General features: G+C 47.0%; 1 protein-coding gene across 1 annotated transcript in view; it reads right to left on the reverse strand.

The window, feature by feature from the left end:
- Positions 1-1,295: 1,295 nt before the first annotated feature.
- The window catches only part of PARVG (parvin gamma), a 30,460-nt gene continuing 6,564 nt past the window's right edge, over positions 1,296-25,191 (reverse strand). The window contains exons 3-14 of the mRNA XM_066632946.1: positions 23,808-23,893; positions 23,241-23,305; positions 21,836-21,938; positions 18,223-18,363; positions 13,998-14,113; positions 8,737-8,792; positions 8,151-8,173; positions 5,749-5,810; positions 5,584-5,652; positions 4,783-4,884; positions 3,644-3,716; positions 1,296-1,375 (exon numbers count right to left, since the gene is read on the reverse strand). Of these exons, the coding sequence (XP_066489043.1) occupies positions 1,296-1,375; positions 3,644-3,716; positions 4,783-4,884; positions 5,584-5,652; positions 5,749-5,810; positions 8,151-8,173; positions 8,737-8,792; positions 13,998-14,113; positions 18,223-18,363; positions 21,836-21,938; positions 23,241-23,305; positions 23,808-23,886 (969 nt within the window). The 5' untranslated portion in view covers positions 23,887-23,893. The remainder of the gene's footprint in view (positions 1,376-3,643; positions 3,717-4,782; positions 4,885-5,583; positions 5,653-5,748; positions 5,811-8,150; positions 8,174-8,736; positions 8,793-13,997; positions 14,114-18,222; positions 18,364-21,835; positions 21,939-23,240; positions 23,306-23,807; positions 23,894-25,191) is intronic.

Here is a 25,191-nt window from a genome sequence, read left to right on the forward strand (position 1 = left end):
GGGGGAGGACTCACATCTCCCATTGGCCCTACTAATAAATGACCTTCCCCCAAATTCCTGTGGACCACTCGCGACACACCAGTGTGCCATGGCACACTGGTTGAAAATGGCTGCTCTAGATGAAGGGGGGGGAGCAACATCCTGCCATCAGAGCCCACAGTATGTTAATAAGTCCTTTGCCTGCAAACTGCATTAATTTTCCTTTTTCATGCTGCCAAAGGTGAAAGTGTCAACATGGGAACCAAGTTTTGCCCCTTCCTTCCTTCTCCAGTTCTCTAGCATGAATGAAGTTGTATCCTTGGGTACTCTGCATTGTGGAAGATTGCTTATTAAGGCATGACCCTTTGTCAATCATGTTTTAGTAACTTCATATCACTAGCAGCCCAATCTCTTCAGGGTAAGAGGACATTTGTCCCTTTGTCCTGGGATCAACCCCAGCAGTCACAATGGGTCAGCTCAGAGCTGCGCCAGCAATATCACTGGTACAAGTCCGTGTTGATCTGTGCAGCTGGATCAGACACAGGAAGAGGGTTTGGATACAATGCTTACCAGTGCCACTTATCCCACCTCCCTGCCCCAGGCCAAATCCACCCACCACCTGCCCTCCCCTACCTTGTTCAATCCCCTCCCTGCCCTCCCCCTCCCCCTGCACTTAATGTACCTGCTTGGGTGAGCTTCCTGATGATTCCAAGCACCAGCAGGAACCTGCAAGTGCACCTGGGCCTTGTACTGTCACAACATGCTTTACAGCACTTTTGTGAGCACGTGACACTGAAAGGTGTGTTCTGCTGGTGCAGGATCTTGTGAGGATAGGGCTGCAGGAAAAGTTATGGATTTATGGAGAAGGATCACACATCCACCGGGAACACCCTGTATGCAAACCTATAGAAGATGTCCAAGTGGTGATTCTACAGTGCAGATATATTGCAGTGTCAGGAATCGGATGAAAGCTGACATTTACTCATAACGGGAAATGTCAGAAAATTCTGCCATTATTCACCACTAAATGTCAAAGCCAACTTAGGGGCCTTCAGTAAATGTCCAAATGTCAGCCTCATTTCTGTCATCTGCTGGTAAAGAACATTTGCTAAGCCAAAGGTATGAATGTCAAAAAGGCCTCATGACATAAATATTTATGAGATTTCCCACCAGGCCCCTTAAAAAGGTTAAGATGCTCTGGTAGATGCTGCTTCTGTCATATCCGCATGTAGCCAGAGAAGGTCTGGCTCTGAACATGACGTTATTCACTAGCCAAAATAGAAAAATAGAAGCTCAAGCCATTTAGTTTCCATTCTTTATATCTTTTTGGACTTGTACCTGGAAAACAGGCAGTACAAGATCAGCAATGTGGCCTTCGTCTCTTGGTTCACAACATCTGCGAAGACACAAACAAAGTGAGTGTCACACTTCTCTGTGCTAATGAGAAATGGCTGAAAATATTTCAGGCAAAAGAAAATATTTCTTTACTCAGCGTGTGGTTGGTCTGTGGAACTCCTTGCCATAGGATGTGGTGACAGCATCTGGCCTAGATGCCTTTAAAATGGGATTGGACAAGTTTCTGGAGGAAAAATCCATTACGGGTTACAAGCCATGATGTGTATGTGCAACCTCCTAATTTTAGAAATGGGCTGTGTCAGATGCAAGGGAGTGCACCAGGATGCAGGTCTCTTGTTATCAGGTGTGCTCCTTGGGGCATTTGGTGGGGCATTTGGTGAGATACAGGAAGCTGGACTAGATGGGCCTATGGCCTGATCCAGTGGGGCTGTTCTTTTGGCTGGCTAAACAAAGTTACACACTAGACCTCAGGCTGGGTGGGTTGAAGGTGTCCCAGGCCCAAAACTCAGGAATGACTTGGCTGCCCACAAGCTGCAGAAATGAAGAGCTGCAAGGTACATAAAGGGGGAAAATAACATCACAGACATAGTCCTAAGCAGTGGCTGCTGTAGACACTCTACCCAAAAAATGATGGAAGTGCCATACCAGTGCCAAAAGGTTATTCACTGTATGCGGGACTTATGATTGCCACCAACAGAACCTCGTGGGTGATAAATACATCAATCAGCACTGTGAATGAAAGCGTTTGGTGGCATCTCAGCCAATAAAAGTGTGTTTAACATCATGACTGTGTGTGTGTGAAGTGAAGGCTTTGAAGTACAGTGACTCCCAGCTCCTGGGTGTTTAAGACGCAAAGGTTTAGTAAATGCAAGCAGCTTTTCCATATTAATTTTTTTGTTGTTGTTTAAAAGTTTATAACCTGCATTTAACATTTCAAACAACATTTGCGTGGTAAAAAATAAAAACTGAACTCTATCAGCATTTCTGATCTTTAAAAATTTTTTTTACATGTTTTAGTATTTTAAATAAAGAGAACTGAGAAGTGCCGGAGACCAGGGGCAGGGGTTGGGATTAGCAGTGGCGGTGCACACCTCCAAGCCCCCTTCCCAGGCTCGATCCTCCTGCACGGATCAACATGGACTTGCACCAGCAATATTACTTGTGCAGGTTTGAGTTGACCTGTTGCAGCTGCTGGGGCTTCCCGCAGGGCAAGGAGACAAATGTCCCCTTAAAACAGAGGCCTCCAGCAGCCAAAAATCCCTTGCGGGATCCAGCAAACCCCACACCAGTGATGCTAAATTGCCACACAGTGGTTTAACCACCATGAGCAGATTATAAAAGCTTCACTGGGCCTAATTCAAGTTGTCGTTTTGGCCTTTAAAATTCTAGACAGCATGAGGCCCAGGTATTTAGTCTGTCGCATGAACTTGCTAATGATCCTCATGTGAGACCCCTCTCCAAATGCCCCCGCCATCCTAGATTAGGCAGGTGACTACTAGAGAGGGCCTCTTATCTGGTGTGCTCCCTGGGGCATTTGGTGATACAGGAAGCTGGACTAGATGGGCCTATGGACTGATCCAGTGGGGCTGTTCCTATGTTCTAATGTTATATTCAATGGTGACTCCCAAATGGTGCAACTTCCCATAGCTCACTACTTACCTTTAAGAATCATACAAAGTCCACTGTGTTCTCTCAAACTTTTCATGGTGCTAGATTGCTTTTTATGATATCAGGTGTGGTGGAAAAAAGAAACTCATGGCAGGGTGGCAAAGAACAAAATTGGGTATGCTGCCTATTAGCGCAGCTTTTGCTTCTTACTCTCCACCTTGTCATTGGTTAGCCCAAAATCTACTGGGAACACAACAGCTTTTACTGCCACCAACTGAAAGAAATCAGCCAAATGGAAGCCAAACTGAAAGAAATCACTTTGGAAAAGCTTCTCTCCCTAGTTAGCAAGAGGTTCTCTAAAATCCAAAGAGTTTCACTTAAAACAGTTGCAGAATATTCTACTTCAAAGAAGCAAAAGAAAATGTGCAGGCAGTATTTTGTCTGAAACCCAGCAAGATGTAAACCTACTCCTTGTTATCAAATCCTCTGGCCAATGAATGTAAAAGTGTTAACATTATTGATGAACATTTGGTACTTCTTTTTTTAAATGTTACTAAGATTGTATTAATGTTATGTGGTTATTTAAAAATCACTAGACTCAATATTTCACTTTTGCACTGACTATTGATGACTCCTCATCATCTAGCAAAACACTGCTAGTTATGGTGTGCAAAATGATCTTTTTCATATAATGACTGACCTTCAGGGTTGATGGGAGTATTTAGAAGGCCTCCATCCATCAGTAAGCTTATTGCCAGGTTAACATTGTGCACCTATGAAAAGTTAACAACAGAAAAGGCTGTTTCAGTTTAGAAAAAAAAAATGGCAGCCCAATCCTAACCTGTGGCTGGCCTGCCCTGTATCCAATGCGGGGTTGGGGATGAAAGCAGCTCAGTTGGGGGCAATTTTGAGTTAGGAAAATCCAGTTTTTGTTACATAATATAGTTTTGTATTTTCTGGTTATTTGGCTATAACTTTTGATAAAATAGAGATTTTGACACCGTTTATTTCATTGCATTCTGCATTAAATTGCACATCAAATTATATATAACATGATGGCATTACTTGAAAATACCAGGGTTTTCACAGTTTTGGCCACTAGTGTCAAGCTCAGGTTGTTGCCCCCTTAAAGCTTGTTGCCCAGTGCTATTGCTACCCCCTGCACCCTCTGTAGCTATGCCACTGTTCCCAACCAAATTTCTTATTCCCACTAAGTAAAGGACGCCCACAAATGCTGGAAGCTGTGAGAAAGAATTATATAACAATCCAATCCTGTGCTGCTCGGAGCACAAGGCTGCCAAAATAGCTACCATGGGAGCGTGTGGATCTTGGGCAGCTGCCGCCACCTCCTCAGAAGGGGACTTTTGTCCCCTTTCACTTAGTAAGGGAAGTAGCCCCAAAATGGGGCTACTTGATTCTGTGGCAGGTCTTGAGCCACTGCAGAAAAAGAGTCCCGTGTCAGGCTGTGCGGCCCAACACAGGGCTGAGGATCTGGTGGCGTTGAGCTCTGCCAGTTCCACCCTGCTCCCATCCTACTCCCTCCCCCTGCCACGCCTTCCCCCTGCCTTTCCCATCCCAGAACACCTCCCCCTGCCTCCCCTCACACTCCCACTCACCTTTCTGCTGCCCGGCAGTTCGGGTGACTCAGAGCTAACTCTGAGTTAGCTCAGAGCTAACTCAGTGCTCAGAGCTAACTCCAGCACTGGGCTCATGCTAAGAGCTTGTAAACATACTTTATGGCACGTTTGCGACACTGCGTGCCGGGGGAAGCCAGCGTGCAGGGCTCTGGATTGGGCCCTAAGTCCTGTAGCTGGAACTTGTGCACCACCAACAACCTACCATTTCTGAAGTAGAACTTGGAGTCAAGAAGAAGTCCCCCAGATTCAAGAAATAGCCCTCAAGTTGCCCAATTAGCAAAAGTAAAATGACTCCATCTGCAAACTGGAAAAAACACAATAAGATTATCATCCTATACTTATATATGGTTGCTTGATCCTAGTATGAGTTCATACAAATTGGCCATAAAAATGTATGGCAAGACCATTACGGGGTACAAGCCATGATGTGTATGCACAACCTCCTGATTTTAGAAATGGGTTATGTCAGAATGCCAGATGCAAGGGAAGGCACCAGGATGCAGGTCTCTTGTTATCTGGTGTGCTCCTTGGGGCATTTGGTGGGCCGAGATACAGGAAGCTGGACTAGATGGGCCTATGGCCTGATCCAGTGGGGCTGTTCTTATGTTCTTATGACCAGCAGGAACCTTATGATGATCATGACTCAAACTTCAATTGTCCCTAGAATGGAAACATCAACACCCATTTGGATGGAATTTATCTGTCTTTGCCCCCTTATGGAAAGCTTTCATCTCAGCAAACTTCATCCAATTCTGAATTCTCCTTGTTATGCTTGTGTTCGATGGATACATTGATGGAAGGGGAGGGGGGGAATGTGACCTCCCTACGTCTGAGTTGGCCAAAGTCAGGAAACAGTGAAATGCATGGGGTATCTGGACTTAAAGTTGGCCGTAAGTCAGTTTCTCAGTATCCCAATTATAAAGAATATAATGATCTGTGTCACAAGATTACTGTGAGGGCAAAGACCATAAAGCACTTCTGGAGTTCAGCAGTAGATTTTTACCTGCAAATCTGCATCTTTCACATTTAGTCCTAATTTTCCAACATGCCTGTTGACAAACTTTAACAATACCTGGAGGAACAGAGAAGAACACAGCAGTATCAATGTGCTTCTGAATCCTACAATGCTTTGTAAGGTTTATAGAAAAACACAATATCTCTTTCTCACCTCTTTTATGGCATCCAGTTTCTCTGGAGCACGTTTCAGTAATTCATCAAAGACTTCAGCTTCTACAGTGAAAGGGTACATGTTAATTAGGATGGTTTTCAAGACATACCAGCTTTTGCGCAAGGCATTCTAATGCAGGTCATAATACACTACAAGCCACAGCCTCTGCTGGGCTCCCGAGGGTGGGGGGCAGGCATTTGCCATATCTACAGTTTCAGTTAACTGTGGGGGTTCCAGAACTGAACCCCCACAGATACAAGGGCACACCTGTATAAACAGGTTCTTGAGAAAGATCTAAAGGGCCGCTGTGAGATACAGGAAGCTGGACTAGATGGGTCTATGGCGTGATCCAGTGGGGCAGTTCTTATATAAAGATCACCTAATCCAATTTCTATTGTTTGAAAGAGGAATCTCTCTCTATAGGATAGGGTTTCCTTACTGGGACAGAAAGGTGGGATATAAATTCTATAAATGTTGGCATCCTTCAGTCTCGGAAGACTATGGTGTCGCGCTCTGAATGGTGGTTCTGGAACAGAGTGTCCTCTCCAGTGCGCGAAGCCTGGGTAAAGTAGGTATGGAGGATAGGCTGTTACCCATGCAGCAAATTCCCCCTCTCCACGTCGCTGGAATGGTCCAATGGAAAGGCAGAGGCCAATATGGTTGGTTCCAGCGGCGTCGCAGGAGTTGCCAGAACGTGGCTGTGTTCAGCCATGAACTGCCTCAGGGACTCCAGCTCCTGATTTTGCCTCGAGGTTGACTCCTGAAGCCTTTTCCATAACTGGATGTAGCCACAAGGCAGTGGAGGTTTGGGGTCAGAGTTTTCCTTCTCTCAGATGAGCTGCCTTCCCAGGCTGACGAGTCCCATCGACCCGGTGGCTGTTTAGTCGCTTCTTACGACAAGTACAGCCAAACTGAGAGCCTATTCTTATCCCCAGCCCCCAGGGGAATAAATAAATATGGAGAATTCCCTGTATGGAGATTAGTCCATTCCAGGGGTGCCCAAACCCTGGCCCTGGGGGCCACATGCGGCCCTCAAGGACTCTCAATGCGGCCCTCAGGGAGCCCCCAGTCTCCAATGAACCTCTGGCCCTCCGGAGATTTGTTGGAACCCACTCTGGCCCAACACAACTGCTTTCAGCGTTTGACCTCTCATGTGAGCTGTGGGAAGAGGGCTCCCTCCACTGCTTGCTGTTTCACATCTGTGATGCAGTAGTGGCAGCAAAGGAAAGGCCAGCCTTGCTTTGTGCAAGGCCTTTTATAGGTCTTGAGCTATTGCAAGACCTTCATTCATTCATATAAGTTCATCTTTAATATATTCATTTATGTAAACTTATGTAAATTTATTTAAATTTTAAATGTAAATTAATTCTTCCCCCCCCCCCGGCCCCCGACACAGTGTCAGAGAGATGATGTGGCCCTCCTGCCAAAAACTTTGGGCACCCCTGGTCCATTCCATTCCATGTGGTGTATCACTAGTGGGCACACGGGGACATAAGGGGGCTGTACAACAGCCCTTTGAAGTAGGTCAGCATTTGTCCATCCACTCACTGCAGATGGGGTTGCCAAGACCTAGTTTGCCTAAGGCCACCAACAAACCTTCCTAAATATTATCAGTGTTAAATTCTCACTTCTGCCAGGAAGTTTCACTAGGTGGCGCTGCCACCTTAGGAAACCCTTCCTTTCAGTTTCAGGGGACTTTCCAGCTCACAGTCTTAGACCTTGCAGAGCATCATGTCTGTGCTATGCAACATACAATTAAGGGCCCAATGCTAACTTGCGCTGGAACAGGCAGACCAGCAGGCCTGCTCTGTATTCAGTGCAAGTTTCAGGCAGTTGGTGGCTCACCCCGAGGCAAGGAGAAGCTTTCTCCCTTACACCGGGGAGAGCCACTGCAGCCCCAAAATGATCTGCGCCACCAAAATCAGTGGCGCAAATCTGAGCAGTCTGGGCCTGCTCCGGGATGTCCAGGAACAGAACAGGGCTAGGATCCAGCAAAACTGCCAGATCCTGGCCCCGGCTCCCGCCCGCCCACACAGTCCCGCCTGCCACCCACTCTCCCCTGCCCCAGATCCCCTGCGCCAGCCAAGCTCAGCCTACACAAACTTACTCTGCCAGGGCTGGATCCAGGGTGGGGAGGCCAGTGCAACTCCTTGTGCCAGCCTTCCTGACTCCTAGGTTGGTGCAAGGGATTTGCACCAGCCCAAGACTATTTCAGGATTGTGCCCTAAGTTTACTAAACAAATTTAGTTCTTCCTAAGAGTATTGTAAAAAGTGCTACTATTTGCTGAGAGCGGCACAAAATTCTTTTGCAGGGAATTAGACCGGTTGTCTCCGACACAGAGCTTTTGAAAACAAAACATAGTGCAGAAAGAGTGGACCAAGGCCTTGGTTTTGAAACTCACTGGAAGGATCTTCTGGAGTCTCCCTGAATAGGCAACGAAAAAAGAACAATGAAGCAGGAAACTGGTAAGGAAGATAATTAAACTAGTCAAACCCAGAGAAGAATCTTCTGATAAAGAGGCTCCAGCCCGCAAAAGTCATGTTGCATCAAATTGTTTACAGCCCAATCCTATCCTCGCCACCCTTCTGCAAGGCCAAACCTCTCCTGTGGCCAAGAGGACCCTTTAGCTCGAACCCCCAGTGTCGTTCTGCACCAGCAGGCAGGCTGGACCCTCAGATACACTGGCTGCCCACTCCTGGAGATCAGAATCAAGCTTCTACTTGATGCTGGACTACTGAGGTCCACAACGGTGACACAACCATGTGAACTTGCTCTTGTAATTTTGTTTAGATTGTTATAACCCCCTCCCTCCCCAAATAACTCTTCTACTTCCATGGCTGGCAAAATAAACCCATGTGTTGGAAAGCTCCCCTCTCGGAATCTCCCCTTTTGATGTTAAGCTACTCTGGGGGGTGAGAGAGGAAACCTACAACTCCATTCAGCCTTTAAGACAGAAGCATGCATTGATTTTTTTTATATATATATACCTGCTCTTGGTGATGTGCTCAACTGCATTTTCTGTTTTTAATCCATCTGAGGTGCACTACAAAACAGAATGCCAACTTCAGAAGAATTATGCAAAACTGTACAAGGCAAAGAGAGACATCGACTACTAACTGCAGCAAGAAGTTGACTATTTAGGAGGCAGTCCTTTGCATCTTTTCCTGGGACTAAGTTCCATTTAACACATTAGTAACTAGTCTGGGATTTCAGACTAGATATCAGGGCAGACTTAGGTTACCATCCTATATGCACTTACCTGGGAGTAAGCCATATTGAACTCAATGGGGCTTACTTCTGAGTAGACACATAGGCTTGCACTGTTATGCATTTGATGTAAAACAACAGTCTTCCTAACTTTAAAGCAAAGCCCACCCCCTGACATGACATGGCATGACAGCAGCTAACAGGGGGCTGTGTTTGCAAAAAAACCACAGCTCCCTGTTTTGCCCACTACTCTCGGATCTGTAGACTTTGGTAACCAAACATGTCGAGCCTGAGTATCTGGAAAGATAATTCTTTACGGACTTGAGCTCTGAGCTTCCAATAGTATCCTTTAGAAAAGGATGATTTTAAAAAGTTGGAGCACAAGTGAATTTGCTCCCCTCAATTTTTTTCAAAATTCTACTCTGCAGACGTTGATGTCAACTAGGTATTGGCAACCTTCAGTCTCGAAAGACTATGGTATCGCGCTCTGAAAGGTGGTTCTGGCACAGCGTCTAGTGTGGCTGAAAAGGCCAATCCGGGAGTGACAATCCCTTCCACACCGGGAGCAAGTGCAGTCTGTCCCTGGTCTGTCTCCCTGGCTATGGGCCTTCCTTCTTTGCCTCTTAGCCTCAGACTGTTGGCAAAGTGTCTCTTCAAACTGGGAAAGGCCATGCTGCACAGCCTGCCTCCAAGCGGGCCGCTCAGAGGCCAGGGTTTCCCACTTGTTGAGGTCCATCCCTAAGGCCTTCAGATCCCTCTTGCAGATGTCCTTGTATCGCAGCTGTGGTCTACCTGTAGGGCGCTTTCCTTGCACGAGTTCTCCATAGAGGAGATCCTTTGGGATCCGGCCATCATCCATTCTCACGACATGACCAAGCCAACGCAGGCGTCTCTGTTTCAGCAGTGAATACATGCTAGGGATTCCAGCACGTTCCAGGACTGTGTTGTTTGGAACTTTGTCCTGCCAGGTGATGCCGAGGATGCGTCGGAGGCAGCGCATGTGGAAAGCGCTCAGTTTCCTCTCCTGTTGTGAGCGAAGAGTCCATGACTCGCTGCAGTACAGAAGTGTACTCAGGACGCAAGCTCTGTAGACCTGGATCTTGGTATGTTCCGTCAGCTTCTTGTTGGACCAGACTCTCTTTGTGAGTCTGGAAAACGTGGTAGCTGCTTTACCGATGCGCTTGTTTAGCTCGGTATCGAGAGAATGAGTGTCGGAGATCGTTGAGCCAAGGTACACAAAGTCATGGACAACCTCCAGTTCATGCTCAGAGATTGTAATGCAGGGAGGTGAGTCCACATCCTGAACCATGACCTGTGTTTTCTTCAGGCTGATTGTCAGTCCAAAATCTTGGCAGGCCTTGCTAAAACGATCCATGAGCTGCTGGAGATCTTTGGCAGAGTGGGTAGTGACAGCTGCATCGTCGGCAAAGAGGAAGTCACGCAGACATTTCAGCTGGACTTTGGATTTTGCTCTCAGTCTGGAGAGGTTGAAGAGCTTTCCGTCTGATCTGGTCCGGAGATAGATGCCTTCTGTTGCAGTTCCAAAGGCCTGCTTCAGCAGGACAGCGAAGAAAATCCCAAACAAGGTTGGTGCAAGAACACAGCCCTGCTTCACTCCGCTTCGGATGTCAAAAGGGTCTGATGTGGAGCCATCGAAGACAACAGTGCCCTTCATGTCCTTGTGGAAAGATCTGATGATGCTGAGGAGCCTGGGTGGACATCCAATCTTGGGGAGAATCTTGAAGAGGCCGTCTCTGCTGACCAGGTCGAAAGCCTTTGTGAGATCTATGAAGGCTATAAAGAGTGGCTGTCGTTGTTCCCTGCATTTCTCCTGCAGTTGTCTAAGGGAGAATACCATATCAGTGGTGGACCTGTTGGCTCGGAATCCACACTGCGATTCTGGATAGACGCTCTCTGCAAGTACCTGGAGCCTCTTTAGTACAACTCGGGCAAACAGCTTTCCTACAACGCTAAGGAGAGAGATGCCGCGGTAGTTGTTGCAGTCACCCCTGTCACCTTTGTTCTTGTACAGCGTGATGATGTTTGCATCCCTCATGTCTTGAGGTACTCCACCTTCTCTCCAGCAGAGACAGAGGATTTCATGCAGCTCAGTGACGATGATCTCTTTGCAGCATTTTAGGACTTCAGCAGGGATGCTGTCTTTTCCAGGTGCCTTGCCAAAGGCAAGGGAGTCCAGGGCCACGTGAAGTTCTTCTAGGGTTGGTTCGCTGTCAAGCTCTTCCAGTACAGGCAGGCACTCAATGTTGTTCAGTGCTTCTTCGGTGACTACATTTTCTCTGGAATATAGCTCAGAGTAGTGCTGCACCCAGCGTTCCATCTGCTGCGCCCGATCCTGGATGACCTCGCCTGTGGCAGACTTCAGAGGGGCAATTTTCTTCTGTGTTGGACCTAGGGCCTGCTTGATACCATCATACATCCCCTTGATGTTGCCCGTGTCAGCTGCTATCTGTATCTCGGAACAGAGCTGGAGCCAGTAGTCGTTAGCACATCTCCTGGCAGTCTGTTGGACTTTGCTGCGAGCAATTCGGAGGACCTGCAGGTTGCGCTCACTGGGACAGGCCTTGTATGCTGCTTGAGCTCTCCTCTTTTCCTCAATGACTGGCGTCAACTCCTCAGAGTGGGCTTCAAACCAGTCTGCCGCCTTGTTGGTCTTCTTGCCGAATATGGACAAGGCGGTGTTGTAAACGGTATTCTTGAAATGTTCCCATCTGTTGGATGCGTTTGCATCGGCCGGGCCTGGAAGAGATTCCTCAAGCGCTTGTGCAAATTCCTCCACTTTTCTCTGATCCCGGGTCTTGCTGGTATCAATGCGAGGTCTTCCTTCCTTTTTCGTGTGATACAGTTGCTTTGTTTGCAGTTTCACTCTGCTGCACACCAGGGAGTGGTCAGTGTCGCAGGCAGCACCATGATAACTGCGTGTGATCTTGATGCTGGGAAGGCTGGAGCGTCTGGTGAGGATCAGGTCGAGCTGGTGCCAGTGCTTTGATCTTGGATGTCTCCAAGAGACTCTATGTTGGGGCTTTGTGTTGAAGAATGTGTTGCTGACACAGAGACCGTGATGACAGCAAAACTCTAGCAGGCGTTGGCCATTTTCGTTCATCCTCCCAGTGCCAAACTGACCTAAGCAAGTGGGCCATGAACTGTTATCAGCACCAACTCTAGCATTGAAATCGCCGAGGATGAACAATGGCTCTTTTACAGGGATTTTCTTGACAGTGGTGGCCAGGTCATCATAGAATTTGTCTTTGGCTTCTGCTGGAGACGACAGAGTTGGTGCATAAGCACTGATGAGAGTGATAGGTCCTGCTGATGACTGGAGCTGCAGGGACAAAATTCTTTCACTTCCCACAGTAGGTGGGATGATGGATTTCAGCAGGGTATTTCTGACCGCAAAGCCAACGCCATGTTCCCTGGTTTCGTTTGGTGGTTTTCCCTGCCAGAAAAATGAGAAATTTCTCTCCTTGACAGATCCGGAATCTGGCAGCCTAGTCTCTTGAAGGGCGACGATGTCCATCTGCAGTCTGCTCAGCTCCATGTCGATGACAGCTGTTTTGCGTGCATCGTCTATTTCTTGCAGGTCATCAGAGAAGCCAGGTGTCATTGTCCTAACGTTCCAGGTGCCCAGCTTTAGGGCAGTAGTTTTCTGTTTTCTGTTGCATGGTGCAGAGTTGTCGATCCGCTTGTCGGTTTTCACCCTAAACCCCACGCACCCCATGAGGTTAACGGACCGTGGCGAGGCAACACCTTACTGGCTGGGGACTGCCCAGCTTAAGGCGGGCGGTAGCTGCCCAATGAGATGCAATGATCTCTCCCACCGTCGGAAGCAGCCCCTGGCGTCATGCTCTACGCCAATCGAGCAAAGACTTATAACCGGTAAACTGCTGCTTCCCGTGTTGTGCCGACGCCGTATGGCGAAGTTGGAGTGTCCTCTCCAGTGCGCGAAGCCTGGGTAAAGAAGGTATGGAGGATAGGCTGTTACCCATGCAGCAAATCCCCCCTCTCCACGTCGCTGGAATGGTCCAATGGAAAGGCAGAAGCCAATACGGTTGGTTCCAGCAGCGTCGCAGGAGTTGCCAGAACGTGACTGTGTTCAGCCATGAACTGCCTAAGGGACTCCGGCTCCTGATTTTGCCTCGAGGTTGACTCCTGAAGCCTTTTCCAGAACTGGATGTAGCCACAAGGCAGTGGAGGTTTGAGGTCAGAGTTTCCTTCTCTTAGATGAGCTGCCTTCCTAGGCTGACGAGTCCCATCTACCCGGTGGCTGTTTAGTCGCCTCTTACGACAAGTACAGCCAAACTGAGGGCCTATTCTTAGCCCCCAGCCCCCAGGGTAATGATGTCAACTATTCACTGCAAATACTGACAATATTTAGAGTACTTGCCAAATCTCCGGTCAATATTTGATATTTCAACTTGAAATTTAATGACACTTTTATTTTGTTAATTGATACTTGATGTCAATCGAAGATAAGGTGGCATGGGAGATGGGTGGGTGAAACGGGCAGGGGAAAGCAAAACATGGTGATGGGGGTGGGGCGGAGCAGAATTGGGCAGGGATGGGTGGGGGTGGACAAAATCAGGTCTGGGAAGGGGGACTCCTTTCCTGGACCTAATCCCACAGCACAGGTCCATGCAGACCTATGTCAGTAGACTCACCTGGGCCATGAGGCTTACCCCTTAATAAAGGAACAACATTCCCTTGTCCAGGGGAGACCTCCATAACTGCTTCCCTGTAGGATGCAGTGGTAGCCATTTTGGCGCTGTTGCATCAATTGGGGGAGCAGTTATGGAGGTCTCCTCCGGATAAGGGGGGAGGGAGAATAGAATTGGGCTCTTAATCATGCACTATAGGATGCTTCAAGAACTTCACTGAAGCCATGTGTAGGTGAAAAGAGGATGTAGGCTGGATTACTTAGCCATCACCCTGAAAGGCATTTCTCTAAGATATTTACAGCATGTACAGAGATGTTTTCTACATCATTATGATACTGGGCCGGAAAAAAGTTCAAATGTTAAATTACCTCCATGATTATTACATCAACACAAACGTCTGGAGGGATAGGCAGCTCTGGTTGGAAATGTTCAGCAATGGACACCAGAAGATGCAATGTACTTAACAGGTCCTTCTTGAAGATGGCTAAAATCAAAACATATAGCGGCAAATATTTAGAAGTGCTGTGTTAATGCTAGCAGCTTTTGGTGTAAATGGTAATCTTACAAGGGCCGTAATAAAACTGTCACCCGTGCTAGCTCCAAGATTTGGGGACTTCTCTAGCAACGCACCTTCAGTTGGCCCCCTTGGCTTGAAAGAGGTGGGACACACAAACCAAGAATTCTCTCGTGTTGCCTCCGAACTTTTTGAATACTTCATGCAAAGTGAGAATGGCAGAGTCTTGGGATGATGGGTCCTTTGCCTAGTCTTGGGGTTGCAACTTACCACCCCCTGGAGTGAGCCCAGACTATAATAGTAATAAACCAGTAGTCCATCCTATTACAAAGACAGAATCATCAAGGGCAGAAACTTTACTTTCCAGCCCTGGTGGAAATTCATGGTTGAGGTGGGGGCTTGTTCAAATGCTGCAAAACAACAGAGACTGGCAGAGATGCTGAGCATGGATGGACAAAATGGCTTTGCCAGACCTGGCAAGGCAGGCAACTTCCTGCAACATAAAAGAAGGGGCCAGAAAGGAGGAGGCTGGTGTGGGTCTGAGGCAGGGAGTGGAGACAGGGACAGGGACAACCATGGATAGGGCTGTCTTATTGCTTTTTGCCTCAAGGAAAGAACGCTCCATGCATTCAATGACACAATCCTAGGCATTCTTGCCCTTGTGTCCAATGGGGTTGATTCCCAGAAAAGTGAGTATAAAATGGCAGCTCAGACTGAGAGAGTGAGGCAGCAACAGCATCTCCCCACCGCATCCATTTGCTCTTTGCTGGCTCTCCCTCCCTCTCCTCTTGTTCCCGCCCCCTCGAAATTCCCCCCTCCCCAGGGAAGGATGGCTCTCAACAGTGAGGAAATCCTATCATGACCACCTAATGTATGCCTACTCAGAGGTCAGTCTGATTATGTTCAAAGGGGCTTACTCCCAGGAAAGTGTGTGTAGGATTGCAGCCCAAGCTGCATAGTGAACGGACAAGAGTGAGGTGGGGAAGGACAACATTGACACCTTTTACCTGCTTTTCTGAGCCTGGGTATGAGTGGGTGTGGAGGGGGATGGGAGAGTGCCTGGAGCTTGTGTCCACTTGCTCAAAAGCAGCTGGGGGAGACCAGAAATCATACTGCAATACTACACACACATGCAGATGTGCAACTGCAAATAAATTTAAAGGTCTTCTGCATGCTGGCATAGTAAACAAACAAAACACACATGAATCCTGCAGTCACTCGCAGGAAGTGTGCAATCCTCAGAAAGGCAAACCCTCAGGGGGAAACTCACCCCTATCAGCAGGAAAGTGCTGCTGGAATACTTGCAAACACAGGAAGGGCACAATCCTAACCAGGTCTACTCAGAAGTAAGTCCTATTTTGTTCAATGGGGCTTACTCTCAGGAAGGTTTGGTTAGGATTGCAGCCAAAGTCTGCTAAGGGATGATTGGAAGCATGGAAGGAGGGTCCACCTTTCATGATGTCTGCCAGCAAAAAACCCCTAGATTGCAGCAAACATATGGTTGCAAATCCTGCATGTGGGGCCTCTCATGTGACACTCACAGGTGTGTTATGCCACAGAGCAAAGGCTCATCTGCTGAGGGCAGAATCCCATCCCCACAGGAGGTTCACTTTGCCTTCTCCCTCTTATGTTTTTGATCGGCTGCAGGTCTATGTGGCAAAAGATATGTAAGAAGGTGATAGGGGAGGCCAGGCGAGACTATGAGGAACGCATGGCCAGCAACATTAAGGGAAATAATAAAAGCTTCTTCAAATATGTTAGAAGCAGGAAACCCGCCAGAGAAGCGGTTGGCCCTCTGGATGGTGAGGGAGGGAAAGGGGAGATAAAAGGAGACTTAGAGATGGCAGAGAAATTAAATGAGTTCTTTGCATCTGTCTTCACGGCAGAAGACCTCAGGCAGATACCGCTGCCCCAACGGCCCCTCCTAACCGAGGAGTTAAGTCAGATAGAGGTTAAAAGAGAAGATGTTTCAGACCTCATTGATAAATTAAAGATCAATAAGTCACCGGGCCCTGATGGCATACACCCAAGGGTTATTAAGGAATTGAAGAATGAAGTTGCAGATCTCTTGACTAAGGTATGCAACTTGTCCCTCAAAACGGCCATGGTACCAGAAGATTGGAGGATAGCAAATGTCACGCCTATTTTTAAAAAGGGAAAGAGGGGGGACCCGGGAAACTATAGGCCGGTCAGCCTAACATCCATACCGGGTAAGATGGTGGAATGCCTCATCAAAGATAGGATCTCAAAACACATAGACGAACAGGCCTTGCTGAGGGAGAGTCAGCATGGCTTCTGTAAGGGTAAGTCTTGCCTCACAAACCTTATAGAATTCTTTGAAAAGGTCAACAGGCATGTGGATGCGGGAGAACCCGTGGACATTATATATCTGGACTTTCAGAAGGCGTTTGACACGGTCCCTCACCAAAGGCTACTGAAAAAACTCCACAGTCAGGGAATTAGAGGACAGGTCATCTCGTGGATTGAGAACTGGTTGGAGGCCAGGAAGCAGAGAGTGGGTGTCAATGGGCAATTTTCACAATGGAGAGAGGTGAAAAGCGGTGTGCCCCAAGGATCTGTCCTGGGACCAGTGCTTTTCAACCTCTTCATAAATGACCTGGAGACAGGGTTGAGCAGTGAAGTGGCTATGTTTGCAGACGACACCAAACTTTTCCGAGTGGTAAAGACCAGAAGTGATTGTGAGGAGCCCCAGAAGGATCTCTCCAGACTGGCAGAATGGGCAGCAAAATGGTAGATGCGCTTCAATGTCAGTAAGTGTAAAGTCATGCACATTGGGGCAAAAAATCAAAACTTCACATATAGGCTGATGGGTTCTGAGCTGTCTGTGACAGATCAGGAGAGAGATCTTGGGGTGGTGGTGGACAGGTCGATGAAAGTGTCAACCCAATGTGCGGCAGCAGTGAAGAAGGCCAATTCTATGCTTGGGATCATTAGGAAGGGTATTGAGAACAAAACGGTTAGTATTATAATGCCGTTGTACAAATCGATGGTAAGGCCACACCTGGAGTATTGTGTCCAGTTCTGGTCGCCGCATCTCAAAAAAGACATAGTGGAAATGGAAAAGGTGCAAAAGAGAGCAACTAAGATGATTACGGGGCTGGGGCACCTTCCTTATGAGGAAAGGCTACGGCGTTTGGGCCTCTTCAGCCTAGAAAAGAGACGCTTGAGGGGGGACATGATTGAGACATACAAAATTATGCAGGGGATGGACAGAGTGGATAGGGAGATGCTCTTTACACTCTCACATAATACCAGAACCAGGGGACATCCACTAAAATTGAGTGTTGGGTGGGTTAGGACAGACAAAAGAAAATACTTCTTTACTCAGCGCGTGATCGGTCTGTGGAACTCCTTGCCACAGGATGTGGTGCTGGCGTCTAGCCTAGACGCCTTTAAAAGGGGATTGGACGAGTTTCTGGAGGAAAAATCCATTATGGGGTACAAGCCATGATGTGTATGCGCAACCTCCTGATTTTAGGAATGGGTTAAGTCAGAATGCCAGATGTAGGGGAAAGCACCAGGATTAGGTCTCTTGTTATCTGGTGTGCTCCCTGGGGCATTTGGTGGGCCGCTGTGAGATACAGGAAGCTGGACTAGATGGGCCTATGGCCTGATCCAGTGGGGCTGTTCTTATGTTCTTATGTTCTTATGTTCTTATGTCTATATGACTTTACCTGGGAGTATGTCCTATTAAACTCTGAGTACTTACTTCTGAATGGACATACCTAGAATTGCACTATTTACTCCTTCTCAGGCCTTCTCCAACAGCTTTTGACATTCTGTTTTTTTATTGCTTTTTTCTCTCCTGAGTTGCTGGGTATCGCTTGTAGTTTCTTGGTTGTGTGCCTTTGTTGTTTTGCTTTTTGTTGCATATTTATTACATCTCTTGTCACTTTGGAGACAAGGCAGGGTATAAATATTTTAAAAGAAAACTATTCCTTATTTTTCCTGCAAATGTTATGCTGAGCCCAGCCATAAATTTGGGGCCAGGTCAGGAGTCAAAACATGATGGCACACAATTATCACAATATAACATCTGCACTGTATTCTGTACATACCATCCACACTCCATTTCAGTTCGCTTTCTTCTAGTTGTAAGCACTCACTCACAGTTTTCAGAATAATTGCAAGCTTAACCCTTTGTTTCTGTTCCGTCAAGGCAATCTTCTCTACTTCCACAGTGAGGGAACCAAGTTTCTCTATGGGTGGAAAAAGGAGTCAAGCCAGATGAAATAATATAGCCCTGACTTAGCAATTTCTTGCAAATTGTTGAAATCTGGCAGCAGTATTTTCATTTACATCCAGCACTCCCCAAGCAGGGTTGGATATTGGTGTGATAGCCCAGTCCTATTGAAATGTCCCCCCCCCCACCAATGCAGAAGGGGGGAGGTGTAAATCAGGTCTGGGAAGGGAGTGGGGCCGCCGCCTTCCCCACCTGATCCTGTGGGATGGGTCCACGTGGACTTGAGCCAGCAATTTTGCTGGTACAGATGTGAGTGGACCCATCTGCACCGTGGAAGGTTACCCCCAGTAAGATGAGACCTCTGTGACCCCCTCCCTCTGCAGGATATAGCAGTAGCTATTTTGACATTGCTGCATCAACAGCAGGCAGGGACAGGATTGGGCTGCAAGTTAAACAAGAACACTGTCTGAATTAAACATAATCCTCTGGATGACTTCCAGTTAAAATGGTAGTGCAATGAATGTTGTATGAAGAGCTTGTCCTTGGTGCATCCTTCTAGCAATAATTTCAGGCTAATTTCAGAGGATAATCCCTGGTAAACTGTGGATACTTTCATTTTTTTGTTCTTGTCCTCTTGAATTGGGGCTTGTATTCTGTCAGGTGATCCGTTGATGTATCACATTTTCTTGGGATCCCCACACCCATTCTCTGTGTTGTCTTATGTCTTATGTCTTGAAGAGGCAGGCTGCTAAAATTCTCGTGGCAGCCTCACTGCCCTCAATATCTCCTACTTCCCCTCTCATCCGATCTTGGGATAAGGAAACACTTTACTAAAAAGAAGTGACTGAGAGTATCTCTGACGCAGAGGAATGGAACTAATCTTCAGCAGCAGCCATTATGGAACTACTGAACCATTAGTAAACCACAAGGAAAATCAAATATTTAAGCTAACTAGGACAGAGGGTGCTGGTGTATGGTGTACAGACCCCTTGGTCTTATGTGTGGTGTCACACTTCATCATCAAACTTCCTGGCTACCAAACTGCATGCTGCACACAGCTTGGTTTAGAGCTGTGTGGACACATAGCCACACAGCCTACAGGGAGCACTGCTGGAGGGGCATTCTTGCCACCAGAACCTGCAGATTGTGGGAATTCCAATAATACAGGCCAAGGCAACCTCATGGATTTTATAACACTGATACCAAGTTACTGCTATCATTGCCTATTGATTATGCTCTTGAATTGGAGGGCATGCATCGCTCCCCATGTGCTGGATTCTGCAAAGGAAGACATCTCTTTCCTCTAGTCCAGGGGTGCCCAAACCCCGGCCCTGGGGCCACATGCGGCCCTCGAGACCTCTCAATGCGGCCCTCAGGGAGCCCCCAGTCTCCAATGAGTTTCTGGCCTTCTGAAGATTTGTTGGAGCCCACACTGGCCCGATGCAACTGCTCTCAGCGTGAGGGTGACTGTTTGACCTCTCACGTGATCTGTGGGATGAGGGCTCCCTCTACTGCTTGCTGTTTCACATCCGTGATGCAGTAGCGGCAGCAAAGGAAAGGCCAGCCTTGCTTTGTGCAAGGTCTTTTATAGGCTTTGAGCTATTGTAAGACCTTCATTCATTCATATAAGTTCATCTATAATATATTCATTTATGTATACTTATGTAAATTTATTCAAATTTTAAATGTAAATTAATTCTTCCCCCCCCCCGGCCCCTGACACAGTGTCAGAGAGATGATGTGGCCCTCCTGCCAAAAACTTTGGACACCCCTGCTCTAGTCTCAGACACTTAACAAGATGGCAAATTAATATTTCTTTACTTAAAGGTGTAGCATTTGACTCACAGATGCAAGGTGAGCTTACTGATTTTTTTATGTGTGTGGCATCTCTCCAGAGGATAAGGCATTCTGAGACTACAGCTTGACAGACCAGCACTTGGTGATGATGTCACTGCCAAGTATCTGGACAGGCTGGTGCAGTTGTGGTGCAGCCACTATAGGAGAGGCAGGGCAGAGTGAAGCTGGGAGAGACGCAAAAGGTGGAGAGAAGCTGAAAGGAGGGGAGAGAGTGAGCAGAAGGAGAGGACCTGGGCAGGTGAGACCAGAATTGGTGGGAAAAAGATGAGGTGAGCAAGTGAAGAACGCAGAAAGACAGGAGGAAGAAGGGACAAAAATCACAGAAAAATGGTGGTCCTCTCCAATGGTCTTCTTTCACCACCTTTCCCTTGGGACAAGGATGCCCACTTGCCCCTCTTGTTTGATCTCTCCTTAGGACCACTAGCAGAAGTAATACTTATTGAGGGCTTACTTATTCATTTATTAAGGGCTTTAAAAAGGTAGGAGAGCATGAAGAAAGGTGGGAGAGATTTTACTGTATGTCGATGATGCCTTCTTATTTGTATATTGTGCTCTATACCAGTCCTAATATCTATCAGGCTCTATCAGGTTACACCAGGGGTGTCCAAACTTTTTGGCAGGAGGGCCACATCATCTCTCTGACACTGTGTTGGGGGCCGGGAATAAAAAAAAATTAATTTACATTTCAAATTTGAATAAATTTACATACATTTACATAAATGAATATATTAGAGATGGAACCTATATGAATGAATGGTCTTGCAATAGCTCACGGCCTGTAAAAGTCCTTACACAAAGCAAGACTGGCCTCTCATTCGCTGCTGCTGCTGCATCACAGACTTGAAACAGCAAGCAGTGGAAGGAACCCTCATCCCACAGCTCATGCAAGAGGTCAAACAGTTGCCCTCACACTGATAGTGGTTGCATTGGGCCAGCATGGGCTCCAGCAAGTCTCCAAAGGGCCAGAGGCTCATTGGAGCCTGGGGGCTACCCGCAGGCCGGATTGGAAGTCCTCGAGGGTCACAAGTGGCCCCCGGGCCGGGGTTTGGGCACCCCTGGGTTACACCATTACCTGGTATAAACCCGAACGGATGTCCTTGCACATGGAACTTTTTGTTCACAGTTCTCCAACTGGCAGTTTAAATGGTGCCCAGATAGCTTGGCTCATTCAGCCCTAAAGAGTCCATGGAACTATCATGATAACTGTGTTAACTCTAATCAAACTGTTGCCAACTCTCCAACAGGATTTAACAATAGGGGTGAATACTAATTGTTGTAGGACAATTTTTAATGTGATTTATTCTACAGCTGAGATGTTTTTCAGAATGCCTACATCAGTGATGCAGCTAGAAGGGGTCAAAGCAGTAAGTTTTGCAGGGGGCCTCACTCCATCACGCAAGTGGCCCCTCCCCTTTGGAGCCATTCCGATCAGTGGGAGCAAAACGAAGCAAATGCCAGAGAAGACCCAGAGAAGAGGTGAATGCATCTGTTTTGCTCCCCCACCCAGAATGGCTCCAAAGGAGAGGGGCCCCTTGCATTCGGTTGTGAGGCTCCCTGCAAAACTTACTGCTTTGCACCTCAGCTGGCTCCAGCACTGGCCGACATAAATACATTTTTAAAAAATGGCTTACCTAAAAGATGGTGAAGTACTAATCCGTCATATAAGTCTTGCTCAAGGTTTTTCACCACGATGTGTTCATGCTTCAAGCTTGTGTTAATCCAGTCCATCAAGAACTGTGGGGGAAAATGCTGGACTAGAATAACAGCTCAGGATTTTTTTCTGTTTTCTTTTTAAAATAATGTATTAACATTTCTGCCCAATGTTGCATATATGCAACCTGTGGGCTGGGCAGAAATGGGTTAAAGGGAAGATGGTGCCATCGATCCCATCCCCTCTTGGGCCTGATTTGCCCACCCCATTTGGACCCCTCCTCACTCTCCCCCTTTATTCACTGGCTTCCCATGGCTATTTTAAAGCATTCCACGCTAGTCCTGGGTGCCTTTTGAAGGTCTCTGATGCCTTGCTGAGGGTCTCCACTGCTGGCAGGTAAGCTACCCCTCCCCCTAACCCCATTGATCCCATAGTATCAATTATTCCCTATCTGCAGATCAGTATCCACTGGGGTTTCCAGGAACCCAGACCCTTAGTATACTGAGAACTGACTGTATTTGCACACCAGTATCCTATGGAACAACTACTACCACTCACACTACAGACCTTGATTGCTATTTCAAAGATTGCTATTGCTCTTTCAGCCCTATAGCTCATGGTCACATGCACCTCTTTTCTCTGTCCATTCTTTTTTCCTCCCCCATTCAGAACCTGTCCTTTTCCTTGGGTTACACATCTAACAATCCTCCCTGGGCCCCCACTTCCCTTGAGCTAGGGTTTTCTACACAGTAGCACAGCTACAGGGGACACAGCACTAAGTTTTGCAGGGTGCCTAACATGCCTTGCAAGTTGCCCCTCCCCCTCGGAGCCATTTCCACCTGAGGGAATAGCCACCTGCAGGTGACAGGAGAAGCTGGCATGGTGCGTTGAGGGGCCCTGCAAAGCTTAGTGTTTTGCCCCCCCCCTTAGCTACACTACTGTTTCTAAATTCTTCTTACATCCCTAGCCCCATGCTTCTTTTATTTCTTGCCCCCAAAGCATTTTACACACCTCTACCTGGAGAGCATTATACATTTTACCTGGAGAGCATTTTGCATCTCTCCAGGATCAGGACAGCTAAACCGGGGCAACCTTTGGCCTCACCGCTCTGATCTTAGACAATCAGGGCCAGAGTTTTGTCAATTCCAGTACAAAAATCCTGCATTACAGCACTGATGCTTTTGTATTTTTGGTAAGAATAAAAAATTGTGCTTTAAACAGAAATTGAAGGTCAATTTACTCTGGTCACAGGGAAAATCCAGAAGCTGAAATAATTTCTGAATTACTGCTCACAATTTGTGTGACTTGGAGCGTGACCTTTGAGAAGGTGGTTGCTAAAGAAGAGATGTCAATGCGCCAAAATCAGGTTGGAGAAAGTGCTTTACCGTTTGCAGAGCTTTCAGTTTCGGGCCATTCTGAGAGCTTGCTTTGATGTATTTCCTCTTGTCTCCTAAAACACAGGCAAAGGAGCATCCATTACAATTAGGCAGCTTGATAACAAATGCAAGCACTGGTGACAGCTACCAGCCATGCAACATGTTGCCAATTTGTGCACAAAGTAATGCACAATCTTCTATATTTTTAGATTACCTTGGAGGAAATATAAAACAATGCAGATATTTGAGATGGATTTGAATTTATCTTTGCAGGGAATTAAAATTTATGGGATTTGGGGGAGGGGAGGTGCCTTCAAAGAGCAAAATAAGAAAACAGTTTTCAAAAACATGTACATTTAATTTTTGTGGTATGTAAGCCACATTTAAAGAATTTTCTCGAATTTGAATGTCCAGTGGAAAATGGGAGGGACCATATCACCAGCAAGGCACTTGATGGAGTCTATTTTGAAGAAAACACACCCCTCTGCAAGACAGTCTGTTTTGTTTTACAAACAGCTCTTGTATGTTTGGTTGTATTTTCTGCAGCGACTCCTTGGCTGACTCTTAATCACATACCTGGAACCAAGTCCTCCTCTTGTGGCAACTGATTAAGTGCAACCCACCCTGTTAAAGGTCTGACAGAGCCTGGCTCCATTGGTCTCCTAGAAAACAGAAGGCTTTGTTTAGTTTACTTTAGCTAGAACAGTTGGCAGGATGATACAGATGACCAATGTACTCTGGAGCAAAGAGATACTCAGGAGAAGTGAAAGAATAGCCACATGGGGGTGTTGATTTGGGCCACCAAGTGGGCTTGAACCAGATCACTCTGCAGCAGTCACTGGTGCCTTGCCTTGCCTTGCCTCCTGCGTAACACAAGCCTGACCCTTGAGTAACCTAGGCTAAGGGGCAGCCCAATCTATTGCAGATTCCCCTGCACCAATGCAGCTGCACCAGCATGGCTTCCACTGCATCCTGCGAGGGAATTTCAGCTGCTGGAAGTCTCCTCATAGTAAGGGGAAATTAATCCCCTTCCCCTGGGATGGGCCCCAGCAGCCACAATGGAACAACTGTGGGCCTGCACAGCAACCTTAATTCTGCAAAGGCACTCCTGGTCACAGCCAAAACATAGACATTCAGACTTGGAGCACCAAAACTATGAGCTGGATTGAAAGAGTGGGTAGAGGAAAGTTATTTTCTCTCTCACACTAGGAATCAGGGAACATCCACTAAAATTGAGTGTCACGAGAGTTCGAACAGACAAAAGGAAGTATTTCTTTACCCAGCATGTAATTATTCTGTGAAACTCCTTGCCACAGGATGTGGTGATGGCCTTTGAAAGGGGACTGGGCAGGGTTATGGAGAAAAAGTCCATCACAGGTTCCAAGCCATGATGGGTATACACAACTTCCTGGTTTTGGAGGTTGATTGTTTCTGAATGTCAGGTGCAAGGGAGTGGCTGTCTGCTGGTATTCCTTTGCATCTTTTTAGATTGTGAGCCCTTTTGGGACAGGGAGCCATTTACGTTATTTGATTTTTCTCTGTAAACCGCTTTGTGAACTTTTTGTTGAAAAGCGGTATATAAATACTGTTGTTGTTGTTGTTGTTGAGTGGCAAGAGGATGCAGGTGTCTTGTTGTCTTGTGTGCTCCCTGAGGCATCTGGTGGGCCACTGGAGACACAGGAAGTGGAACTAGATGGGCCTTTGGTCTAATCCAGCAGGGCTCTTCTGATGTTCTTATGAGCTTGTGCTTTCAAGGGATTAATACCCTCTCCAGTACCAGCTGTAATCCCCCTCCTCAAAACAGCAGTTCATAATTTCTCTTTAACATTTATCTCAAGCAAAATTGGGAACAACCTTTGTTTAGGGACTCATCAGCACTCAGGAGGGAGAAAAAATGATGAAAGACTTTCACACCAGTCTCACACTCAGAAGCAGACACAAATTCTTAATGAAACCCTTG

The sequence above is a fragment of the Tiliqua scincoides genome, chromosome 6 (genome assembly GCF_035046505.1).
Source record: "Tiliqua scincoides isolate rTilSci1 chromosome 6, rTilSci1.hap2, whole genome shotgun sequence".
Classification (NCBI taxonomy): Eukaryota; Metazoa; Chordata; class Lepidosauria; order Squamata; family Scincidae; genus Tiliqua; species Tiliqua scincoides.